This window comes from Bidens hawaiensis, unplaced genomic scaffold (assembly GCF_021521415.1).
Source record: "Bidens hawaiensis isolate Kalapana, Puna unplaced genomic scaffold, B.hawaiensis_p1.1 tig00018849_1, whole genome shotgun sequence".
NCBI classification, from domain to species: Eukaryota; Viridiplantae; Streptophyta; class Magnoliopsida; order Asterales; family Asteraceae; genus Bidens; species Bidens hawaiensis.
This window is the reverse complement of record NW_027492864.1, coordinates 194,516-221,270: the sequence shown is the minus strand read 5'-3', so window position 1 is coordinate 221,270 and position 26,755 is coordinate 194,516. Positions and strand designations below refer to the sequence as shown.

Sequence of the window (26,755 nt, the reverse complement as noted above, 5' to 3'; positions counted from 1 at the left end):
TATAGGGTTAAACCCTAATTTACAAAACGCGTTTCTTTATTCTGGTGACAAGCCACTTATTTAAGCAGGAAGCCCGCATGCATCATTCCTTTGCCTCTAACAAGTCACCTGAAACATGTTTAAAATATTTGATCAGCAAGAAATACTGGTGAGTACATTCATTTGTAAATGACACATTTTACAGTTACAGCATTAAGATGTTTTTACATCTGCCTGCTTACAAATTACCGAAAGGTACTTGTCACTCGACCGTATCTATGACTGTGGTCATATTACTTATTGGCTAACACTTGTCCAATAACTAACGTGTAATAACCCAGTATGCAAGCCTTGTATACAAAACCCCACAATACCAGTACTAACCATCCCGTAAGTCTACAGAGACTTAATCACTGTAATGTATTTAAAATACTTTAAAATGTATTTGAAAACTTTTAGACCATCTGCCATGAGTTTTATAGATTTTGAAATTATCATGACAGTGTCGGAAAAATAGTTGTCTCACACAAATGTGAGTGGTACAAAAACTCGAATGTCTCACCTTGCAAGTTTACAATTAAAGAACACCTCCTGGTATTAAGCACCTAGGATAAACACAATGTAGTATAACTAGATAGTTTCAAACCAATAATCATAACGATAATCACGAGAGTAGAAACTTTACACGATGACACAATGTCATACCTTAACAGGTAGAGCTTTTGGATTCGTGTATATTAGTTTCTTTCGATCGGATAGGATATCGCTACGACAACTCGGTATTATACCCTTAATATATATATTAATATATGTGTGTGTGAATTCAAAGAGGGAAAGAAATTTTTTGAGCAAGAATGAATGCCCCGTTCACAACCTATTTTATAGCTGATTTTGTACCGCGATGACCATAGACAAAGGCGTCGCGTATCGCGAAGCATCTTATAGCTTTGTTGAGTTAGCCCTAGGCTTGGTACGTGGCACGCCACGTGGCATGCAACGTGTCATCCGCGTAACTTCCACTTCGCGATACGCGATGGGTAGTCTAAACCCTTCGCGTATGGCGATGGAAGGATTTTTTTTTTAAATCTTAATTCCCAAAAAAATACTAAGATGGCCCTCGGTGATGCGAAGTGCAAAGTGCGCCATCAAAGCGCCCAAGCCCATGCCTGTGCGCGTTAGGACCACTGGGTGTGATATGTCTTATAAGAACATTAATATATAAATTTCCTTTCTTATAAAAAGCTCAATAGTTTTATAATCTAGCGATGTGGGACAAAATACTTACACTCCTATTTATGCTATGGTGGAAGCCTCTCCTTTTCTTTCCTCCACCAATGTGGGATGTAATTTCCTTCACTTAGTTCTTTATTTTTATCTTTAATTTATTTTGTGGTTTGTTATACAAACCCAAGTCAAAATAAATTTTAAACAAAAAAATAAGCATTAAGCCCAAAATCCAACCCTACCTATTGTCGATGTTCGAACACAATAACGTAGTTTTCCATTGCGCGCTGGCCGTTGTGTGACTTATTGACTTGTGAGGTTCGACACAGAAGTCTGAACAGAAGCTGAGAAGCAAGCATGGGAATTGGTGAAATCGTTTGGGTGTAAAATCAATTAATCGATTGATTGGGCATTGACTCGTGTGGGAGTGAAATCGATTAATCGAAACATCAACAGAAGCAAGTAAAGACCAGGTTCAACAATTCACATTTCATCGTTTTGTGTTTCTTTCAATTTGGTAGGTTAGGGCTTCGAATTATTGTTTGACCCGACCTGAACCGGATTGCTGGCCCGAAAATTAAAAGTAGGAAAAAAATTTGAGTCTTCTTACTTTCGGCCCGCCCATAGTAGATATTCAAGACCCGCCACTTAATTTAAGCTTAGTCAAACCTCTACTCAGCTCGACTCGTTTACACCTCAACTAATCATATCGATATTTCAAATACTTCAATAAATATTATTAAATAATAATTGTTGGAAATCTGATTGTTTTGTGATAAATCTTATCAGGAAAATAAAGATGCAACTATTATTATTGTTATCATTATAACAATTATTAAACCCACCATCACGTGACATCATACACCACCACTTTGTATATTTTGTTTGTATTAATCCCGTGAAAACTCTTCTTTTTCACTACCACTTTCCACCACCTTCGATTCATCATCAACACCCGATCAAAGGTCTGTCTGTATGTTCGTACATACATCATATTATTATTACTTGATTACTATTGTAAATCATCAACTGAGTTCCTAATCAACACTTAACCGTTTTATAGATATTTAGGTTTTAGGTTTATTTTATTTTTATTTTTATTTTGAGAAATATATATATCGCGATGGTTTTAATTGTTTACATGCTTCTGATTAGTAGCTATTAATTAAGTGATCATATAATAAAGTTGTGATGATGATTTAATTATTATCATCTACTGTTCTTAGTGGTGCAATTGAGCGGCCGCTAGCGAACTACTTGAGTTCGGATCGATAAAAAGCTTAAAACGAGCCGAGCTCGAGTCTCAAGTAAAGATCGTTTAGTTATTGAGCTTGAGCTCAAGCCTTTAATGAGAAGCATGTTATGATTATTTAATTATTATGATCTACGGGTGCAAACAAGCTAAGACGCTTGCGAGCTGCTCGAGCTGGGATCAATAAAAAGCTCGAAACGAGACAAGCTTTTTTTAGCTCAAGTGTCAATAAAGCTCGTTCAGTTATCGAGCTGGAGCTCGAGCCTTGTATGGGAACTTGGGAAGCTTGTTGAAGCTTGTTGAGCCTTAACGAGCTTCATAGCTTGAGCCAAGATTTGGCTCGTTTAAGGTACAGAGGTACTGCACGAGCTCGAACCGAGCTTACGCTGCTTTAAGGTTTTTTTTCAAAATATATAAAAAAAATTAAAAACGTATATAAATTACTTGATAAATAATAAACAAGTTGAGCTTGAGCCGAGCCTGAGCTTGAATAAAAACTCGCGAGCTGAGTGCAAGCCTCAAATAAGCTCATTTAGTTATAGAGCTTGTGCTCGAGTCTTGTATGGGAAGCTTGTTTAGGACCCGTTGAGCCTTATCGAGCCTTATGTATTTTTAAGTTTGACCTATTTTGGATTTCTATGTATTAGTTTTACACTGGCAGCCGAGCTTTGACTTGCTTAAGGTACTACATGAGCTTGAACCGAGCTTAAACTCATTTAAGGTTTTTCTCAAAATATATAAAAATAATAAAAAACGTAAATAATTTAATTAATAAATAATAAACAAGCTGAGCCGGAACTTGACGAAAAATTCACGAGTCGAACTCGAGCTCTTATAAGTCAAAACGAGCCAACCAGAGCTCGGGCTATGCTCGGATTTACATGTTCTATGAACTTTCATGCATGCTTGGTTTTTATTTTCATTTGATTTTATTTTTTCTCACAAGTTGATATCGGGTATAAATTTTCATTTTTGAGTAGCTTTGAATCTGGTTAAAGATGGAGATTACCAATGTTATGGAATATGAGAAACTTGCAAAGGAAAAGTTGCCCAAAATGATCTATGATTATTATGCATCGGGTGCAGAAGATCAATGGACGCTTAAAGAGAATCGAAATGCTTTTTCAAGAATCTTGTAACCAGTTTCTCTAATTGATTGATTTTAGTAGGATATTTTGATGTTTACCATGACATTTGCTAATATTGTTTGTTTATAGGTTTCGACCGCGGATACTTGTTGATGTGAGCAAGATAGATTTGACCACATCGGTTTTGGGCTTCAAGATTTCTATGCCGATCATGGTTGCACCGACGGCCATGCAGAAAATGGCTCACCCCGATGGTAAAGATTTATGTGTAAAGTTACTTAATCCAAATTATCGTGTTCAAAAGTAAGCTTGAAAAATGAATGTTAGTGTCAAATGTGAACTGCATTAGGGTACTTTTATTGGATTAATGCCATTTTGTGACTTATTAATTATTATGAAATAAATGAAAGGAAGATACAAAGCAGTCACCTATATATACCATTTAACCTGATATAATTTCTACTTGCGTGATTGTATTTACGTTGTGAACCTGCTGATTTGAAGTCACAGTAATCAGAATTTAATCTAAATATTATAATCTAATTATTGTGACTTCTGATAATCAGTTTCAAAATGCATATAAAACTCAAGTTGAACTTATATCAAGATAAAAGGTTCATATAGATGATTGCTTTGTATGCTTATTTCATTTATCTCATAGGTTACCAGTTGATATTGATCCAACATAAGGACCACAATACAGATCATATTATACACTGCTATTCACTATTTTAAGCTTATTCTGAATACAATATAAAGTTACATGTTTACCCTTCTTTTACATCCATTTCACAGAACAACTCTCTTTTTTTCTTTCATTAAAAGAACAAAAAAAATCCTTTTTGAACATTATATCTATTAATTCCTTAAATATTCATAATTTGTCAACAATCAAATATCTGATTATCTAATTACTATAGTTGATTATATAATTCTCAAATAACATTAACAATATTAATTTGGTGCAGGAGAGTATGCAACTGCAAGAGCATCAGCAGCTGCAGGAACCATCATGGTTTATTTCCTTAATTACCGTCTACCATTTATTATCGCTATCTACCTTTAACTTTCACTTATATACATACCACGCCCTTTGTTTTCCAGACATTATCCACATGGGGTACCTCCAGTGTCGAGGAGGTTGCTTCAACCGGTCCCGGTGTTCGGTTTTTTCAACTCTATGTGGGTCCCACCTATCTTTACAAACATTATTCAAACATACAAACAATATCATCAGTTGTTTACTAAATGTTTCTGCCAATTGTCAGGTGTATAAAGACAGGAATGTGGTGACTCAGATGGTCAAACGGGCCGAAAATGCAGGTTTTAAGGCGATTGTACTCACAGTTGATACCCCAAGGCTCGGCCGAAGGGAATCTGATATCAAAAACAGGTATATTACACAATATTTTAATCATCCAATTAGTCAATTATTATACTTTTGTGTTATATTATTAAACGTGTACATTTACAGATTTGTTCTGCCATCAAATCTTACCTTGAAGAACTTTGACGGGCTAGATCTTGGCAAGCTAGATAAGGTTAGTATTATTAAACGTTTACGGGCCGGTTAAATTTTTTCATTATTTTCATTATAACAATGTTAATAATTTGTGATCAACTTGCAGACAAATGACTCTGGATTAGCTTCATATGCTGCTGGTCAAGTTGACCGGTCTCTTAGTTGGAAAGTGAGTTTTTTTAATAATTATATACATTTTTGTGTGTATTTTAAATACATGTTTTTTTACGGACAGGATGTGCAGTGGCTCAAGAAAATAACCCCGTTACCTATACTAGTGAAGGGCGTTTTAACTGCGGAGGATGGTAAATAATATGAACAATTTTTTTTAGTATACTAAATTTTCTGGTTATTAATCTTGTCATGTTCTTTTGTGTTTTCTAAAATTTATTTTAGCAAGGATCGCGGTGCAATATGGTGTAGCTGGAATTATTGTGTCGAATCATGGGGCTCGGCAACTTGATTATGTCCCTGCAACTATTATGGCTTTAGAAGAGGTCAGTCATATCATTGTGATAATAATGTAGTTTTATTTAAACATATTTAGTGTTATGTATTTACATAATTATGAAATTTTGCAGGTGGTTAAAGCTACTCAAAACAGGGTTCCAGTATATCTTGATGGTGGCATTCGGCGTGGGACAGATGTCTTTAAAGCATTGGCACTTGGTGCATCTGGTGTATTTGTAAGTCTTAACTGATAAAGATTTTGAGTAGTTATATACTCCCTCCGTCCCATTATAAGTGTCTAGGTTTGAAAAACACAAAGTTTACAGTCGATTGAATGATTTTTTTTCTTACCAAATGACAATAATACCCTTGAAAAGTGGGTCCATCAATATTGTTTATTAATGTTAGTTGTGTGTGTTTAAGGGTAAACCTGGGAAATGACTAATAAATCTTGAAATTGGACACTTGTAATGGGATAAATAAAAAAAGAAATGTGAACACTTATAATGGAATGGAGGGAGTATAACTTAAGAGATAAGTGATTATTATTATTATTATGATGGTTTTCAGATTGGGCGACCGGTGGTGTTTTCACTGGCGGTAGATGGGGAGGCGGGTGTCAGAAAGACACTTCAAATGTTGCATGATGAACTTGAGCTTACAATGGCGTTGAGCGGGTGTCGTTCTCTAGCTGAGATAACTCGTAACCATTTGTGGCACCGTGGGACCCGCCCCGTGTCACTCCTAGGCTTTAATATTATTTGAGAAATATTGGAGTTTATGATAGAAATGTTGTGCTTTGAGAGGTGGATTGTGTTCATTATGGTTTCTGATTTTACAGTTGGTACCAAATTTTAATATGAAATAAAAAGGACATGGATTATATGCCTAAAAGAAACTTGGTTAGCATCATATCATGTGACATTTTGAAAGTTAGTATTTTGTATTGAGTTGGAAAATACTTAAATTCATATTGTTGTTTGGTTCTTAACATCAGGAATCCAACGACTTTACTAAACTACAATAGATTGATGAAAAAGTAATGTTTATTTCGAGACAGAAGTCAAACAGGCAATAAGGTGCTGTTTGTTTTTGCAGACATAAACTGTCTGCAAGCTGATTTCATCTGTTTTCATGTCTGCAACTGAAGATGTGGTCTGAAGATCTGCAAGCTGAAAATATAAGACAGTTTGTTTTTATAAGCTGATACTGTCTGCATAAACTGAAAATATGTAACTGAACAAAAGCAATCGAATAAATAAAAATCCAACAAACAAATATGAATCAACAGATGCTAGTTTCGTATTTGAACCTAAACCCGACCCCCCCTTGTTTGATTTTGATGGTGTTGCGTGTGTGTTTAGGGTTTTTCAATTGTGCGCCACAAAACCACACTATACATATACATAGCCCTGATTATCTCTCAGTTTAGGGTTTTGTTTTTCAATCAACACCATGGGAGGGGCTGGTCGGAGGAGAAGAGGGAGGTACCTGGTCGGAGGAGAAGAGGGAGGTCACCAGAAAAATGATCGGAGGAGGAGCGCCGTCTGATGTTGTGTGCGTATATGAGGGAGTAGGGTTTTGTGAAGATGTTATAAGAATGAGATCATGTCTTATTTTTGAAGAGGAAATAAGATGTGTTCAGATCTGTTTAAAAAAAAAAACAAACAGTCTTCAAGGGTGACGTCTGCGCGCCTGCAGACATAAGCTCCCTTGAAGATGTTTGAAGAAAAAACAAACACCCCCGTGTAGGCCACAAGCTACATGGTTACCCATTTTCAAATTAGTATATAAAATTTTTGTGATAGGGTTGGAACTAAAACTCTATTTACGTAAAAGAAATTTGATCGAATGACTTCAAATCCAATTTGTGTATGTAACCAACCAAACACGTTTTAGATAATCATAATTTAAATGCAAATTCCATGAAGAAACACTCCTTAAGAGTTAAGTCTAGAACTCTATAAGCTGTATTTAATACATTAATATTTTTTTTATGCAACTTGTCTAATTGGTAATTGTGGCTATTATAATTTTATTAAAAAAACAATTCTATATACAAAAATGCAAGAATAAAAGTAAATTAATGTGAACCTCTTAAAACACTTTTAAACAAAAAAAAAAGTAAAATGTCTATTTTCACGGTCAAAGTTAAGTAATATTTATTTAGCCATCATATTCCTAAAATGCATCTGTAAATATTATCGGGTCAACAACTTTGAAAGCATTTTTTTAATCGGCTAGCTTCTGTCACTTGTTAAAAAAATTTCTTCGGACGCCTAAAGCTTCCCTTCACCTCCAATGATATTTTTTATAACAAATTATTTACCCGACATATTTATGGCACCTGCTATAATCTAGTTGGTTGAAAATTTCGTCAACTAATAATTAAAAATATACATGCTTATGAGATTGAGAGTGAACATTATGTTATTAAATTAGATTTGATCATTTTCCCACAAGCAATTTTCACCAAACAACAAATTGCATTATGCCAGCAGCAAAATGAGATAGTGCATATCGTTAAATTGCCGTTTACACCCCTGTGATAAATATGTTTTTACTGGTTGCAACCCTAATTGTCGATTTTTTAGCATCGACACCCTAACGTCTACGAGATGCGACACTTTAGACCCTCATTCCTAGTTAATCTCTTAAAATACATTTAAACAAAAAATAAGTAAATTTTACTAAACATCAAATCACATAGTTATTGCTAATTATATTATATTCCGACAGAAAATGACATATTGTATATCCTAATAATATCAAAGAGAAAAATCTAGAACCCACCAATATGCTAATTTAATATAATAATATTATTATGACCCAAATGATGTCCAACGGAAATACTTTTCTTAAAATGTGAATGCATGACTGTCGGAAGAAAGAGTCTTGATTCTCTCTCTATACTCTACTCTTTGCCAACACTAATCATAATAATAATATTAATCCAACCCACAATTCAACCCAAAATCCAATCTTGATGGGTCAAGAATCCTTCATCTACAGCTTTGTAGCTAGAGGCACCATGGTGTTAGCTGAATACACCGAGTTCACTGGCAACTTTCCGGCTATTGCAACTCAGTGTCTGCAAAAGCTGCCTTCTACCAACAGCAAGTTCACTTATAATTGTGATCATCATACTTTCAATTTCTTGGTGCAAGATGGTTATGGTAAGTGGATCTGATCTGGGTTTGGCTTGGTTTTGGATCTTGATGTGTAAATTTGTGTAATTTGATTGGTTGATTGGTTTTGGTAAAAAATTGGTTTGTTGGGTTTAAGGTTTTTGTTATTGAGGGGAATTTGAAAGTGGGTTTGGCTTGGTTTTGAATCTTGATGTGTAAATTTGTGTGATTGATTGATTGGGAGGTTTTGGTGAAGAATTGGTTTATGCGGTTTAAGGGTTTTGTTATTGAGGGGAATTTGGATGTGGGTTTGGTTTGGTTTTGGATCTTGATTTGTGGATTTGTGTAATTTTATTGATTGATTGGTTTTGGTAAAGAATTGGTTTGTGGGCTTTAAGGGTTTTGTTTTTAAGGGAAATTTGGATGTGGGTTTGGTTTGGTTTGGGATCTTGATGTGTGGATTTGTGTAATTTTATTGGTTTTGGTAAAGAATTGGTTTGTGGGGTTTAAGGGTTTTGTTATTTAGGGAAATTTGGATGTGTGTTTGGATGTTTTGATTTGATTTGATTGGAAATTTGATAGATTTGAAGAAGAAAGTGTTGTAGAAAAGTAGGGTATGTTTTGGGTAAAAAAGGATGAAAGCTTTTGTGTTATTTAGATTGGTGTGATATGATATTTGGGTCTAGGGTTTTATATGCTTCTAAATGATTTTAATTGTTTTGCTAATTGCAACTTGAAAATACTTAGATGATCACTTTGAATATTGCCTAACAGGCTAACACCTCCTGAAGGCTAAAACTTGTATGACACAAGCAAGATGACAAATTTATATTAGAAAATACTTAATTTAATTTAGTGTATTTAAATTTTCAGCTTATTGTGTCATTTGATTTGACTGAAAATTTAATAAATTTGAAGAAGAAAGTGCCCTAGAAAAGTAGGGTATGTTTTGGGTAAAAAAGGTGAAGCTTTTGTGTCATTTAGATTGGTTTGAAATGGTAAGTGGGTCTAGGTTTTTACTTTCCTCTAAATAGTTTTAACTGTTTTACTAAGAGGCCAACTATACACACACCGCCTGAGATCTAATCCCACACCGTTTTAAACAGCCGTCTAGATAGACTATAGAGTTCGGATGGCCAATTTGACGAAATTTCTTCAAAGTTTGAGCATCTATGGTTAGAATAATGGTGTCTAGATATTAATCAAACGGCCGTTTTGACCAATAATTTTCAAAGTTTGACCCCCTTTGGTCGCAACGACGTCCAGATATTGTTTAAATGGCCGTTATGACCTATAATTTTTCACAGTTTGACTTCTATGGCCAAAGGATGTTTTGTGGAACCCTGTTTGACTGTGTGAAATCCTTTTTTTGTGTGTGTGTGTGGGGGGGGGGGGGAGCTATAGCATGATTCTTTTACTAACTGCAACTTGAAAATACAATAGTTCTAAAAGGCTAAAACTTGAATGATACAAACAAGATGTCAAAGTTAGATTAATACATAAGTAGTTCTTGAAAATGCTTACTTTAGTGATTTGTGGCTTATGTTATAAATAAGTTGTATTTACTGTATTAAAATTTGCAGCTTATTGTGTGGTTGCAAAAGAATCGGCTGGAAAGCAACTATCTATTGCATTTCTAGAACGTGTGCGGGCAGATTTTAAGAAAAGATATGGTGGTGGTAAAGCAGATACTGCAATTGCTAAAAGTCTCAACAAGGAATTTGGGTATATGTTAAATAAATGACTTTTTAACTTTTTTTCTTCTTTATGTAACCATATATTTTTGTATTGAATTGATATAAAGACGGTTTGAAATTGCAGTCCGGTAATGAAAGAGCACATGCAGTATATAATAGAGCATGCGGACGAGATTGAAAAACTGATTAAAGTGAAGGCACAAGTTTCAGAAGTTAAGAGTATTATGTTGGATAACATAGATAAGGTACGTCCCGACAGTTGCAGTTTCATTTAGGGGGTGTTTGGAAATATGTTTTTTATGTGATTATTTTTTATTGAAGAAATTAACAATAGATATTAATTTAATAAACTATATAATTAGTTTTGTTATGGTAGCAATAATCAAATTTGGTACTCAAACATATGGCGTTTTTATTTTAATGTATTTGCATCATGTTCGATTAAACTATAGAGCCATTCATTGACCTTCAAGATCTAAAGTTTTGTTACAAAAATAAGATTTTTTTAATAAATTTATTAATTATGATAACATGTGCAGCGATTTTTTTATTTCTTATAGGTGGATTTTTGGCCAATTTATTTATCGGTCGATTTGGGCTTTGTTGTACCACAAAGGGGTCAAACAAATTAGTTATTTAAAAATGGAATTAGTCAAACATGTTGAAAGTCGCCCAAAGTCTATTATATAATCAATACAATCATCTAAGTAGTTTTATTCATAGACCTAAATTTATGTATATAACAATGAAGGAAGTCGAGAAAAAAAGTCTTAATGGGTCAACCCGTACTGGACCGTTTCTACTCATGTTTGACCTTAAAAGTCAACTTCTTTATTTCAGGCAATTGAAAGAGGAGAGAACCTTACAACTTAAATGACAAAGCTGAAAATTTGCGTGATTCGGTAAGCTGATTTCTTATTTCCAATGTCAAGATTCAAGGTTATATAATTACGTTGCACTAAGCTTTTATGGTTTTCTTCAGGCGCAACAATTAAGAAGGCGGGCACAAATATAAGAAGGAAGATGTGGTATCAAAACATGAAAATAAAACTAGTTGTTCTTGGTATTCTTCTGCTGCTAGTCCTTGTTATTTGGCTTTCCATCTGCCATGGTTTTGACTGCACCAACTGATAATATTATATAGTTGTTGAGTTACTCGAAGAGGCCAAGATAATATTGTTGTAAGTTGTAAAGGTGGCTTATATGGTTTTAGAGGATGAGGATGAGGATGAGGATGAGTGAAATTAATCTATATTTTAGCTACATTTTTATTGAAATTTGTTGTACTACAAGTGTGCAATATAAAAAAACTCAAGTTTCTTGACATTAGTTTATCCATTGAGTTATTATAATTGTTTATACTCATGTTACAAACTTCTTTATCAAGTCCATAAATACATTTAAATGTGTCGCATTAATAAATCGGTATCGTATAACTTAAACAACAAAGTGGATGACTTGCATGATATATTCAACACCATGGCCACTTAGCATCTCTCCATCTAATCCAACGATCCATTCGGCTACTTTGTTCGGTTTCCTGCTGATTATTATTGTCTGTTGCTAACACGGGACAGCACCCAAGACTTCGGTCGCGTGCAATCGCATCTTTCTTGTATGATGGATTTTCATACCTTGGATGTTGAATAAACTCCACATTCTTCCACCATAGTTTCAGAGCCTGCATCATCAAAACACACAAGTTCATCTTTTTAAGCATAATGTTAAGCGATATCTAAAGGGTAAAAACGAAACAGAAAAACTTACGTGCCAATATATCCAGATTGCAATTTTGTGAGGCATTAGCCAGAAGAAAACGGCGTGCTGAACAGATGATGAAGATATTCTATTTGCAGTTAAAGAAGCAGTGAAGTAATTACCGAGCTCAGGATGGTTAACTGCAATATTTACCACGAGGTTATCTCCGGGTACACTTGTTTTTATGTTCCAGTTTCCAAGCATATCCTATAATTAAGTATTAACCAGTAATCAATATTTAAAAACCAACAGCAGAAAACAATCCATTTATAGATACATAACATGTTTATAAATACCCTGCTTGCGGTGCGCACATATGATGTATATATGTGTGAACCCTCGGGTGGGCAAAAGTGAAATTGCACTAATTTTGACGTTATTTTACTAATCTCGTGAAAATAACGTTAAAAGTGACGGACGGTTAATCAGGCATCATGTAGTGGCGTTGATAGCTGAAAGATAAGGGTACATGCACCGATCAGCCGGTGTCCCGATGATTGAGTGCTATGTGCCTTATGTCCAAGGCTTGATGCAAAACTACTATCGAGCCGGGAGTCTCACCGGAAGCAGCCTCTCTATCCCTATGGGGTAGAGGTAAGGCTGCCTACATCTTACCCTCCTCAGACCCTACCATAGCTTTGCTATTGGTGGGATATACTGAGTACGATGATGATGATGATGATGATAACATGTTTATAAATGTGCATATAATGCATACCATGAAAGGGCTAATATGAAGCGGTTTAGCGACTACATCCGAGTTTGGGTTGAAAAGGAAATGCACTCTTTCTCCCCATGGTGTATTGGTAACCTAAGACATAAATCGTAAATGTAAATTAATTAACATTTAAAACAAAGAAAGAAAGAAGCTATTAGCAAAGATGTGAAGTTAGTTGTGTAGCTAAATTGCAGACCTCAGCAATGCATTTCTTTAAGCATTTGGTTGAGCCTTCTACATCATAGCAATAGTACAAACTCAACGGATTTTGTTCGTATCCAACACTAGGAGGAATCGTCAATAGGAATCTACACCAATGATTCGGAAGTAGTTCAGTAGCATTCAAATCAACTTAAAACCACAATGGTTCATTCTAATTGGATTTTGGATCCTATTTTAAGAACGAATTGATATAACTCATTGAAACAAAATCGCACACAAACGACTATTGAATAACTCTTAATATATTATAAAGAAATTATAACTCAAAAATCCCTATTGCACGTAAGTCGTGTCTCTTGATAATCCCTATCTCGGTTGTAATTCAATGTCTAACCATAACTCGCTTCATATAGACTAACCTTAACTTGCTAGCCAAGAAGACATTACCAATTTTAACTACAATGCAATTAGTAAGTAAACATATTGTAATTTGAAAACGTAACCAAGTATGACCTACTTGTTAATATTGGTCCCTCAAGTTCACTGACTTATGATTAGGAGTCCGAATCTACCAACACTATCAAATAATGATGAAACTTATTACTAGTCCAAGCAAATATTCAGAATTTCATATTAATATTTGAAATCTTGAATCCATCACAACGAATGAAATAATCAATCGCTGTGGATTTATTAAGATTGATTATTTCAAACTTTCATGGCGGATTCCAAGATAGTTGTAATGACAACCGATCATCTTTAACCTTATGACAAGATTAGGGACAGTGGAGTGCACGGTTCGGTTAATAACCAAAACCAAAGCGGGCTAATATTTTTACTTAGAAATACATAAAATGTAGGTATATATATACATGAGAGTGGAGGCAAAAATACATGAAATGGTGATATAAAAGCTAGAAATATATGAATATGAATTACATGAAAATATGAATAGTTCGTTTGGTTAACCGGTTGTAAAAAAAAAAGATAACCGATTTTTGGTTAATTTTGGTTCAGTTTCGTCAATTTTCGGTCTGAAGTTAAATCATTCTTAATAAATAATAAGCAGCAGATCTATGTAATCATCTTATAATCACATATTCACATTCACATTAACCTACCAACTAAAATCAAGTACAGCTTTTATTTAATAAGTAATACATACACTAATACTTAAATTAAATAAACACTTACACAGGTCCATTAGTTTGTGCGATACTACGCGCCTGTTGACCCGACAGATGATCCGGTGGAGGATGAGTTGCGAGGTCAAGGTCAACGAAAGCGTAACGGACAGAGTACTTGAACCGGACGACGTCGTTCGTGCCAAACGGTACCTTCGTAAAGTGTGACTGAATCACTGGTTGCGATTCCATATATCTTTATAGACATAGAGCTCTTTGTTTTCAGGTACCTAAGGTTCTTTAAGAACCATCATGTCTAATCTCATTTAAGAGACCTTTTAATGCACTTCGACTTAACCATCTTTATTACTTGCTCCAATTTTCGAAGAAATTTTACCTTTGGAACCGATCAATCTACCACGCTACAAGCGTGCATTAGAATTATTATCAATATGCGTTTGTCCATCCGGGACATTTATTAATTGGAGCATTAGCAGTTCGTATAGGTGTCTTAGCTAGACACTCTCTTTTGGTCAGTGAATTGTCCGGTAATTCATTCGTTGATCTTTATTCGTGAATTATCCTTTGAACTTTTAGTTCATATAGTTTAGTTTGAGGATCATTGATAATTCATTCCAACTGCTTTATATCTCCCCTTAATGTTGGGAATGTTGATTCACTAAGTGAAAACTAACGAGCCATAAGCAAATATCTCATTAGTGGCTCTAAGTATATAATTATAAATAATATATAATACCGACATAAATTCCCAACTTCCTTTGTTGTGACAATCGTCAATTTCAGGTTAACCCCGTTAACTCAACTCCGTCAATTCAAACTTTAAGATCGTTGAATCTATAACGCACACTTCATTACATTTAAACTAGGGTTTAAATGACGCTTAACACTTACTACATGTGTAGTCTTTCGGGATTTGCACCGAAACGCAAACGAGTTGACGCGAACGATTGATAAATAAACGAAAAAACGTCAAAACACCAATTATGTGATTATTATGTGTTAGATATATGTGTGTTACTTGATTGTTATGTGGAATGTTAAACAAGAAACAAGAACCAACTAGTTTAGGTTAGAGATGTAACACTTGAAAGATTAGGGACTTGAGTGTAACATAGATTATTATAAATATATCCTTAACTAAACCCTAACTTATTATTATCCTAAACCTACAAGACCCGATCGGCCTCTCTCCTTGTTCTCCACGGCTGCCGTCCACAAACACACCCATATACACATCAAATCAAGAGATTAATCCAAGAACTAGGTGCTAGGAAGGTATACTTGATCACCTCTTACCTCTTTGTTGTTTAATTTTGATGTTTAATGGGTTGTGTATAAACCCTAATCGGCCGATCATGTGTATGTATGTGATTAATATGATTGTTGTTAGTTGGATAATGGATTGATAACTAGATTGATGTTGTTGCTTGATTGATTGTTGTCTTTGATTTGAGTTAAAACACAAACCCTAATCTTGTATGTATGGTGTAATTGATATGCATGGATAGTAGTTATAGTGTCTAGAGGGTTATATGGATGCATGATAGTTCATAGATTGTTATTTTGTTGAGTTTTGATGTGAACAGATTCTGGACAGAATGTATATACGATGTTTAACTGACTGTAACGAAGTGTAAACGTGAAAATTGATTGAGATTGTGGGTACTGCAGTAAACTAGGTTGAGTCTAGTTTCTATAAAGTATAAATTCGTAATTTTTGGATAAGTGGAAGTATACTTTTATGATTTTACAAAAACGTGATGCAAAGCTGAGCTGTTAGACCTGCTGTTAGGTTATGTTGTAAATGTTATATCTCATGAACTACGAGACCAATTGGGTTGGTTCCACTTCTGGAAGTTGACTCATTGAGTTAGGAACCAAACCCAAGTGGTCTTGCATTTATTGGATTTTTCGTTTAATGGGAATTGCAAATAACATTCTGTTGCACATGAATCTGACTGATATGAGTTAGCTGTAATGTTTTGATCATTATAAGAAAAATATGTGGAATAAAAATAAGATAAAATATGTTCTGGAAACCTAAGATATGTATTCTTCTGTGGTAATTTTTGGTGAATTAATTGAGACGTTATAATCGGTGAACTAGTGCAATCTTTCAAGTAGAAATTCTGTCATAACGAAACTAGCTGCTGAGTTGTATAGGAATGCATGAAATATGATAGTTTTTATATAATTGTTGTATTTTGACCAAAATACCCTTGCGGGGAATAGTTGTTAGTTGATTGCCATGAATTGACCAAATTGCCCTTTATGGGGAATAATGGTTAGTTAGTCTTTGTTTGTTGACCAAAATGCCCTTACGGGAATAATTGCTAGTTAATTGTTGTGTGTGACCAAATTGCCCTTACGGGGAGAAATTGCTAGTGATATACATTATTAGTACGTGACACGAAAGTAATTGCTCACTCATGTATCGTATCACAATTGTACTTGTGTAAGTCACACACGACTCACAAACGAAACACGAAATCTGTTACGTGCATAGGAATTATGTGCCGAGTCTAGAGACTCGTTAAACGTACCGATACTTAGAAAATCTCTTTGTTATTTAGAACGCTAGAGAGTTTCTACGACGCGCATCACTTGGTGATCTAGATCGGGATAATCTTCGCAAACAGTGAGTTTCACTTACCCCGCTCTTTGAACTGTTTTCAAACGTTTTTCACTTGGGGGAGATAACATACTCCGATAAACATATTTTCTGAGATAAACGCATATTTAAGATTTTGTTATAAATTATATATCACTTGTAAAGGGCTAAGCGGCAAACGTAACATTTGAAGTCCCACACATCGGACCGGTTAATATTTGGAATAGCGAGTCACTGTTGAGTAGTACTACTGGGTTTGACAAACCCCACCCGACGTTAAGCTCAACTGGAGGTTGAGTGGGTGTAATTTTGGCTAACACTTACCATGGTCTGGATTGACCTGGTGACGGGCACTTGATAAACAGTCAGCTTCGGTCGCGAACCACTTAGCGATACTTGTTGTATAGATTAGCTACCTATCGATATATAATTTGACATAACACTATCTGGTAATGCAAAACACTTAAACGTGGCAACACTGAAACGCCGTAACGAGGTTACGCAACACTGAAACGCCGTAACGAGGTTACGCAACACTGAAACGCCGTAACGAGGTTACGCAAAACGCTAAACGATTTATCTTATTTAACTTGTGAACTCACCAACCTTGTGTTGACACTTTTAGTATGTTATTCTCAGGTAGCCGAGGCGGGCGCGCGGTTTAGGAGCATGCATTAAATGAAAACACTTTTATTTTGCAAACATACTTTTAACAGTTATCCTTGGTTTTAAGTCGTCCTGCGTGACGCAGCTTTTGAATTAAGGTTTTTACGCTTCCGCACTTATTTGCATTTAAACGTTTTTATGGTTTGATTATAACTGATGATTCCGATCCTGCCAGTTCACACCCTCTGACGGTAAAACTCCGTTAGTGGATTTTGAGGGTGTGACAGATTGGTATCAGAGCCATTGGTTATAGCGAACTAGAAGCTACATGCATACTAGACTATAACCGCGACGACCCATTAGTTATAATGATACGCACTGCATAGGTTTGTGTAGTCTTGAAATCTTATTTCTTTACCTCCTTCACTCTTACGCGCGCATATACACGGCTTACCTGTAGGAATGTCGACGCCACCCTAATCATCATCCGATTCGATGACGCATGCTCACGGGAAGGAACCGCAGTTACCTACTGCCTCGCCACCCCGTGTAGTCCCGGAACTCGAAGCTCCTGCACCGAAGAGGTACCGCCTATCCGGAGGCCTGTATGAAAACGACGTTAGCTGGGATTGGTACCCCAACATGATCAGACGTATGGTCTACCGTGAACAAGTTCCCCCATTGCCTCACCCGAACCACCCTGCTTACCCTAACACTCTACCACCCATAACCGAACCTGTAGAGCGAGTTCTCGCAGCTGTCGTTTCATGCTTTGAGCGTGACGTGGGTTACATGCGCTATACGAGAGCTAACATTTCCGGACTGTTAAAGGAAGGAACCGAGACTCAGGAGGAGATTGCCCGCATGGCAGCGGCAATGAAAGAAATGCAAGAGACTAGTGAGCAACAAACGAAGGTTATGATGAAGATGCAAGCCGAGGTGATAGACTTGCAAGAGCAACTCCAGGTAGCAAGGACCCGAACTGAGATAGCGTTGGAGGGTTGCGATGTCTTGCAAATGCAACTTGCTCAGAACGCAGCCGAACCCGAAGCAGGGCCCGAGGCCGAGCCTGAGGCGGAGCCTGAGGCCGAACCTGAAGAATATTTCGAAGAGGAGCCTGAGGAGGATCCCGAGGAAGATCCCGAGGAGGAACCCGAAGAAGAACCGGAGAAAGAACCGGCTGAGCCAGAGGCACACTCAGAGGTGTCCACAGACGATGTGCAGATGTGCAAATTCTTGGATTGGAACTAACTAACGCGATGAACTGGGAGGAGTTCAAGAACATGATGCGAGAGGAGTACTGTCCGAGAGAAGAGATTTCGAAGTTAGAGTCAGAATTTTGGTCGCTGAAGATGGTGGGCTCAGAAATTGAAGCCTACACTACTCGTTCGCACGAGTTGGCTGTGATGTGTCCGCGGATGGTGGATCCGCCGAGCAAGAGGATAGAAATGTACATTGATGGGTTAGCACCACAGATTCAGGGTATGGTGACGTCTTCCAGACCAGCCACGATCCAACAAGCGATCCGTTTGGCTCACAAACTGACGGATCAGGCTGTGACCCAGGGTGCGTTACCACCGAGGGGTTCGACTGTTAAAGCCCGTGACAACCAGAGTAACGACAATAACAACAACAGCAACCCGAACAGCGGGAAGAGAAAGTTTGACAACACCAGATCTTCATCCTCAAACCTCCCACCGCAACACCACTACCGTAAGCCCAAATTTACTCGGAGCTTCAACACTCAGAATCACAACAACAACAACAACAACAACGGTAGCGGGCAGGTTTCGAGCGGATATGCTGGGAAATATCCAAAGTGCAACAGGTGCAACTTTCATCATGTTGGCCAGTGTGACCGTGTCAAGTGTCAAAGATGCGGAAGGATAGGTCACCAAGCGAAGGAATGTAGAGGAGACCTTGCGGCGAAGGGTGCTCCTAAGCCACCGATGACGACTAAGGGATGTTTTGAATGTGGACAGGAAGGTCATTTCCGGAAGGATTGCCCCAAGCTGAAACAGAATGACAATAATGGGGGTAATGGAAGTGGCAGTAACGGTGGAGGAAATGGCAAAGGAAGAGCGTTTGTGATTGGATCGGGTCAAGCCCGCAATGATCCGCATGTGGTGTCTGGTAAGTTCCCTGTAAACGATTGTTTTGCTTCTGTTTTGTTTGACACTGGAGTTGATAGGAGTTTTGTGTCAAAAGCTTTTAGCCAACTTTTAGACCTTACTCCAACCCCGTTAGACGCTAAGTTTCCTGTTGAATTAGCTAACGGTAAAACTGTAATAACAACTCATATACTTGCGGGATGTAAGTTGAAACTGTCAGGTCATGTCTTTGACATCGACCTTATTTCTTTTACGCTTAGTAGTTTCGATGTCGTTGTCGGCATGGACTGGTTATCCGAGAACCGAGCGGAGATTATATGCCATGATAAGATAGTCCATATTACCACCCCTTCCGGCGAGATCATTTCGGTCCGAGGCGAGAGAAGCGGCATGACCACCAGCGTCATTACCCTTTTGAAGGCACAGAAGTATTTACGAAAGGGTCATCCGGCAATTTTGGCGCAGATTGTTGAGAAACCCGCGAAGGAGAAACGAATTGAAGACATACCGGTTGTGCGAGACTTTCCGGAAGTTTTCCCGGAGGATTTGCCCGGACTCCCTCCTATTCGTCAAGTCGAATTTCAAATCGAGTTGACACCCGGTGCAGCACCCATAGCACGAGCCCCGTATCGACTTGCACCGGCGGAACTTCAGGAGTTGTCCACTCAGTTGCAAGATCTGTTGGATAAAGGTTTTATCCGACCTAGCTCATCGCCATGGGGAGCCCCTGTCTTGTTTGTCCGAAAGAAAGACGGGACTTTCCGAATGTGCATCGACTACCGGGAGTTGAAAAAGGTGACGGTCAAGAACCGTTATCCTTTACCCCGAATTGATGATTTGTTTGACCAGCTTCAGGGATCGAGTTACTACTCGAAGATCGATCTACGATCCGGTTACCACCAGCTGAGAGTGCGCGAAGAAGATATTTCAAAGACGGCTTTCAGAACACGGTATGGTCACTACGAGTTTTCAGTTATGCCTTTTGGCCTAACCAACGCACCAGCCGTATTTATGGATCTCATGAATCGAGTATGCAAGGCGTACCTCGACAAGTTTGTGATTGTTTTCATTGATGATATTCTCGTCTACTCCAAGAACGAGACTGACCACGAAGAGCACTTAAGGATAATTCTGGAACTACTGAAGAAGGAACAACTGTATGCTAAACTCTCGAAATGTGAATTTTGGCTTCGCGAGATTCACTTTTTAGGACATGTGATCAACGAGAATGGTATCCATGTCGATCCCGGTAAGGTAGAGGCCATCAAGAACTGGGAAGCACCTAAGACTCCGACTGAGGTGCGACAATTCCTAGGACTGGCCGGCTACTACCGGCGTTTCATCGAGGGATTTTCAAAGATTGCTCAACCCCTCACCGCTTTGACTCACAAGGGCACTAAGTACAACTGGGGTGACGCGCAAGAATCCGCTTTTCAACTGTTGAAAACCAAGCTTTGTAGCGCCCCTATTTTAGCCCTCCCCGAGGGAACGGAAAATTTTGAGGTACACTGTGACGCATCTATACAAGGTCTCGGTTGTGTGCTGATGCAACTCGAGAAGGTTATAGCCTACGCCTCTAGACAACTACGGGTTCACGAGAAGAACTACACGACCCATGATTTGGAACTCGGAGCTGTGGTGTTTGCTCTTAAGATATGGAGGCATTACTTGTACGGTACCAAGTTTACCATTTACACCGACCACAAGAGTCTCCAACATATCTACGATCAGAAGGAGCTGAACATGCGACAGCGTCGTTGGGTCGAGCTGCTTAAAGATTATGATTGTGCCATCAAGTACCACCCTGGCAAGGCCAATGTGGTGGCCGACGCCCTCAGCAGAAAAGAAACAGATAAACCCAGACGGGTAAGAGCATTGCAACTCACGATTCATGCCAGCTTACCCGATCAGATTCGCGATGCGCAACTGGAAGCTTTGAAAGGTGATAATTTTCCATCGGAACTCATGCGGGGCATGAGCAAGCAACTTGAAACCAGATCGGACGGGGTCCGATATTTTGAGAACCGGATTTGGGTTCCACGATACGGAGAGTTGAGAACTCTAGTGATGGACGAAGCTCACAAGTCCCGATATTCTATCCACCTCGGCTCAGATAAAATGTATCATGATTTAAAGGCACTTTACTGGTGGCCGAACATGAAAGCCGACATTGCCACCTACGTGAGCAAATGTTTGACTTGTGCCAGAGTCAAGATAGAATACCAGAAACCATCTGGCCTTCTGCAACAACCGGAACTCCCAATGTGGAAATGGGAACACATCTCTATGGACTTTATTACGGGTTTGCCTAAGACACCGACGGGATGCGATACCATCTGGGTGATCGTTGACCGGTTGACTAAATCGGCACACTTCCTAGCGATTAAAGAAACAGACAAAATGGAAAGACTGACTCGAGTATACATGAAAGAAGTGGTGTCTAGACACGGAGTGCCTGTCTCGATCATTTCCGATCGAGATTCTCGTTTCACCTCGCACTTTTGGAAGTCGCTGCAAAGCGCACTGGGCACCCGTCTCGATATGAGTACAGCATACGAGATTTCGGAAAAAGTTGGGAACCCCACTTACCCTTGGTAGAGTTTTCGTATAATAACAGCTACCACGCAAGTATTAAGGCAGCGCCGTTTGAAGCGCTGTACGGACGAAAGTGTCGATCACCACTCTGCTGGGCAGAGGTGGGTGATAGCCAAATCACTGGTCCGGAACTGGTACTCGAAACCTCGGAAAAGATTGTTCAAATCCGAAATCGCATGGCAGCAGCACGAGATCGCCAAAAGAGTTACGCCGACAAGCGCCGAAAACCTCTCGAATTTCAAGTGAACGATCGGGTGTTACCCAAAGTCTCACCTTGGAAAGGTGTGGTTCGCTTTGGAAAGCGAAACAAACTCAACCCATGGTATGTTGGTCCGTACCGGATAACTGTCCGGTGGCGTACCGACTGGACCTACCAACAGAACTCAGTGGCGTACACGATGTATTCCACGTATCAAATTTGAAGAAATGCCTATCTGATGAAACCCAAGTAGTCCCTTTGGAGGAACTACAAGTTGATGAACAGTTACGGTTCATTGAGGAACCAGTCGAGGTTTTGGATTGGGAAACCAAAACGCTCAAACACAGCAAAATTCCAATCGTTAAGGTTCGTTGGAACTCGAGACGTGGACCGGAGTTCACATGGGAACGCGAGGATCACATGATGAAAAAGTATCCTCACCTTTTTGAAGGACTAACCAAACACCGAAAACCGCGAAACCCGGCAAACCGTCAAACATCACCGGAGGTATGAACTAAATTTCGGGACGAAATTTCTTTCTACTAGGGGATGATATGACAAACTGAAAATTTTTTCTTACTTTTTCAGGCTCTCATCACGACTTGACTCAAATTTTCGGGACGAAAATTCTTTAACATGGGAATGATGTGACAATCGTCAATTTCAGGTTAACCCCGTTAACTCAACTCCGTCAATTCAAACTTTAAGATCGTTGAATCTATAACGCACACTTCATTACATTTAAACTAGGGTTTAAATGACGCTTAACACTTACTACATGTGTAGTCTTTCGGGATTTGCACCGAAACGCAAACGAGTTGACGCGAACGATTGATAAATAAACGAAAAACGTCAAAACACCAATTATGTGATTATTATGTGTTAGATATATGTGTGTTACTTGATTGTTATGTGGAATGTTAAACAAGAAACAAGAACCAACTAGTTTAGGTTAGAGATGTAACACTTGAAAGATTAGGGACTTGAGTGTAACATAGATTATTATAAATATATCCTTAACTAAACCCTAACTTATTATTATCCTAAACCTACAAGACCCGATCGGCCTCTCTCTCCTTGTTCTCCACGGCTGCCGTCCACAAACACACCCATATACACATCAAATCAAGAGATTAATCCAAGAACTAGGTGCTAGGAAGGTATACTTGATCACCTCTTACCTCTTTGTTGTTTAATTTTGATGTTTAATGGGTTGTGTATAAACCCTAATCGGCCGATCATGTGTATGTATGTGATTAATATGATTGTTGTTAGTTGGATAATGGATTGATAACTAGATTGATGTTGTTGCTTGATTGATTGTTGTCTTTGATTTGAGTTAAAACACAAACCCTAATCTTGTATGTATGGTGTAATTGATATGCATGGATAGTAGTTATAGTGTCTAGAGGGTTATATGGATGCATGATAGTTCATAGATTGTTATTTTGTTGAGTTTTGATGTGAACAGATTCTGGACAGAATGTATATACGATGTTTAACTGACTGTAACGAAGTGTAAACGTGAAAATTGATTGAGATTGTGGGTACTGCAGTAAACTAGGTTGAGTCTAGTTTCTATAAAGTATAAATTCGTAATTTTTGGATAAGTGGAAGTATACTTTTATGATTTTACAAAAACGTGATGCAAAGCTGAGCTGTTAGACCTGCTGTTAGGTTATGTTGTAAATGTTATATCTCATGAACTACGAGACCAATTGGGTTGGTTCCACTTCTGGAAGTTGACTCATTGAGTTAGGAACCAAACCCAAGTGGTCTTGCATTTATTGGATTTTTCGTTTAATGGGAATTGCAAATAACATTCTGTTGCACATGAATCTGACTGATATGAGTTAGCTGTAATGTTTTGGCCATTATAAGAAAAATATGTGGAATAAAAATAAGATAAAATATGTTCTGGAAACCTAAGATATGTATGCTTCTGTGGTAATTTTTGGTGAATTAATTGAGACGTTATAATCGGTGAACTAGTGCAATCTTTCAAGTAGAAATTCTGTCATAACGAAACTAGCTGCTGAGTTGTATAGGAATGCATGAAATATGATAGTTTTTATATAATTGTTGTATTTTGACCAAAATACCCTTGCGGGGAATAGTTGTTAGTTGATTGCCATGAATTGACCAAATTGCCCTTTATGGGGAATAATGGTTAGTTAGTCTTTGTTTGTTGACCAAAATGCCCTTACGGGAATAATTGCTAGTTAATTGTTGTGTGTGACCAAATTGCCCTTACGGGGAGAAATTGCTAGTGATATACATTATTAGTACGTGACACGAAAGTAATTGCTCACTCATGTATCGTATCACAATTGTACTTGTGTAAGTCACACACGACTCACAAACGAAACACGAAATCTGTTACGTGCATAGGAATTATGTGCCGAGTCTAGAGACTCGTTAAACGTACCGATACTTAGAAAATCTCTTTGTTATTTAGAACGCTAGAGAGTTTCTACGACGCGCATCACTTGGTGATCTAGATCGGGATAATCTTCGCAAACAGTGAGTTTCACTTACCCCGCTCTTTGAACTGTTTTCAAACGTTTTTCACTTGGGGGAGATAACATACTCCGATAAACATATTTTCTGAGATAAACGCATATTTAAGATTTTGTTATAAATTATATATCACTTGTAAAGGGCTAAGCGGCAAACGTAACATTTGAAGTCCCACACATCGGACCGGTTAATATTTGGAATAGCGAGTCACTGTTGAGTAGTACTACTGGGTTTGACAAACCCCACCCGACGTTAAGCTCAACTGGAGGTTGAGTGGGTGTAATTTTGGCTAACACTTACCATGGTCTGGATTGACCTGGTGACGGGCACTTGATAAACAGTCAGCTTCGGTCGCGAACCACTTAGCGATACTTGTTGTATAGATTAGCTACCTATCGATATATAATTTGACATAACACTATCTGGTAATGCAAAACACTTAAACGTGGCAACACTGAAACGCCGTAACGAGGTTACGCAACACTGAAACGCCGTAACGAGGTTACGCAACACTGAAACGCCGTAACGAGGTTACGCAAAACGCTAAACGATTTATCTTATTTAACTTGTGAACTCACCAACCTTGTGTTGACACTTTTAGTATGTTATTCTCAGGTAGCCGAGGCGGGCGCGCGGTTTAGGAGCATGCATTAAATGAAAACACTTTTATTTTGCAAACATACTTTTAACAGTTATCCTTGGTTTTAAGTCGTCCTGCGTGACGCAGCTTTTGAATTAAGGTTTTTACGCTTCCGCACTTATTTGCATTTAAACGTTTTTATGGTTTGATTATAACTGATGATTCCGATCCTGCCAGTTCACACCCTCTGACGGTAAAACTCCGTTAGTGGATTTTGAGGGTGTGACATTTGTGACCTCATCTTTGTGTTATATGGTGGATTAATTTCAGTATGTAACACATACGAAATATTAGATGAGAATTGCTTGGTTACTGACCAAAAACCAATTATAATGGGAAGGAAGTATCATAACTTGTTGGCTTGATGTGAATTAGTTTCTAAGAAATGTAAAATCATATGTACTCAAATTCAAACATGAACCTTTGCTCTCATGATAATTGCCTTTGCAACCAATTACATACGTTGAGTAATCGTCTTTAACAAAACAATTTATGTAAAAACATAATTTGTTATAAAGTTCAACACTTATTCCAATTATCGTTATTAACTCGGGAATAAAATTCATTATTATAACCGAATGTAAATACCAATATGGAATATGCTTGCTATCTTATTAGCTAAGCCATAGATTATGCAAACATGAAGTTGCGATCTTGATAACCATTTAGACGATGCATCGATTTTCAAAACACTAAATGGTATCATGTTAGGATATGTGTATCTTTTCTCAATTCCATAAAATTTAGGGATTCACATCCTCCTTCAGTTGGTAAATAAATAATTTTCCTTGAAAGCAAACTTATCATGTTCAATTATTACGAAGAATCATTTGATTATTCAATATACTTCACATCATTGTCTCAGTGTGGTCTAACCGATCATGCCATTATATAATCATGATCCATAAACTTCAGGTTTATGATTGTATATGTATTATGCTTCTTTAATACAATGCTATAAATAAGAGAGAACAATTTATTATCGCATTCAACGATCACATTCTATCACTTTATGTATCAATATTTTGTTCTCACATATGATCAATCTCATTTGCCACTACTAGTGGCTGATCTCATTATTAACATGATCATTATAACAATTTTTCTCTTTTATGTCCATGATCACAGTGATTAACATATAATCACATTCATTTCAAGATTTCATATTTATAGCATTTCAAGATAGTTTTTCAATATTTTATTGGACATACGGATATAAATTACTTCAAACCTTTCATACTCTTTTACCAATATTTCTCCTACAAGAGCTTATTTGAGGTTTGAGAAACAAAAATTGTTTATCCGGTTTTCCTTTTACGTAATCTTTCACTTCACATAATAGAATTTGAG

The 26,755-nt window shown here is 37.5% G+C and overlaps 2 protein-coding genes and 1 pseudogene across 3 annotated transcripts in view; 2 read left to right on the top strand and 1 right to left on the bottom strand.

The window, feature by feature from the left end:
* The first annotated feature begins 2,079 nt into the window (after positions 1-2,079).
* Positions 2,080-6,412, top strand: LOC143557254 (glycolate oxidase 1-like; annotated as a pseudogene). Its single transcript, XR_013139539.1, has 12 exons — positions 2,080-2,168; positions 3,436-3,590; positions 3,673-3,797; positions 4,512-4,558; positions 4,648-4,725; positions 4,812-4,936; positions 5,018-5,084; positions 5,172-5,234; positions 5,301-5,370; positions 5,462-5,562; positions 5,647-5,751; positions 6,086-6,412. The product of XR_013139539.1 is annotated as a glycolate oxidase 1-like (transcript).
* Positions 6,413-8,373: 1,961 nt separating this feature from the next.
* On the top strand, positions 8,374-11,505 carry LOC143557253 (vesicle-associated membrane protein 724). Its single transcript, XM_077046369.1, has 4 exons — positions 8,374-8,691; positions 10,227-10,368; positions 10,465-10,585; positions 11,181-11,505. Exons 1-4 carry the CDS (start codon positions 8,502-8,504, stop codon positions 11,211-11,213), a joined length of 486 nt encoding a protein of 161 aa, XP_076902484.1. The 5' UTR covers positions 8,374-8,501; the 3' UTR covers positions 11,214-11,505.
* Positions 11,506-11,735: 230 nt separating this feature from the next.
* The window catches only part of LOC143557252 (uncharacterized), a 28,552-nt gene continuing 13,532 nt past the window's right edge, over positions 11,736-26,755 (bottom strand). Inside the window, exons 2-5 of the mRNA XM_077046368.1 lie at positions 13,013-13,124; positions 12,817-12,909; positions 12,108-12,305; positions 11,736-12,021 (exon numbers count right to left, since the gene is read on the bottom strand). Of these exons, the coding sequence (XP_076902483.1) occupies positions 11,812-12,021; positions 12,108-12,305; positions 12,817-12,909; positions 13,013-13,124 (613 nt within the window). The 3' untranslated portion in view covers positions 11,736-11,811. The remainder of the gene's footprint in view (positions 12,022-12,107; positions 12,306-12,816; positions 12,910-13,012; positions 13,125-26,755) is intronic.

Bases quoted from the DNA above. Each gene is read 5' to 3' on its own strand.
- LOC143557253 (XM_077046369.1), top strand. From the start codon at position 8,502: ATGGGTCAAGAATCCTTCATCTACAGCTTTGTAGCTAGAGGCACCATG. The intron at 8,692-10,226 runs GTAAGTGGATCT...TAAAATTTGCAG, and splicing joins CTTGGTGCAAGATGGTTATG to CTTATTGTGTGGTTGCAAAA. The intron at 10,369-10,464 runs GTATATGTTAAA...TTGAAATTGCAG, and splicing joins AGTCTCAACAAGGAATTTGG to TCCGGTAATGAAAGAGCACA.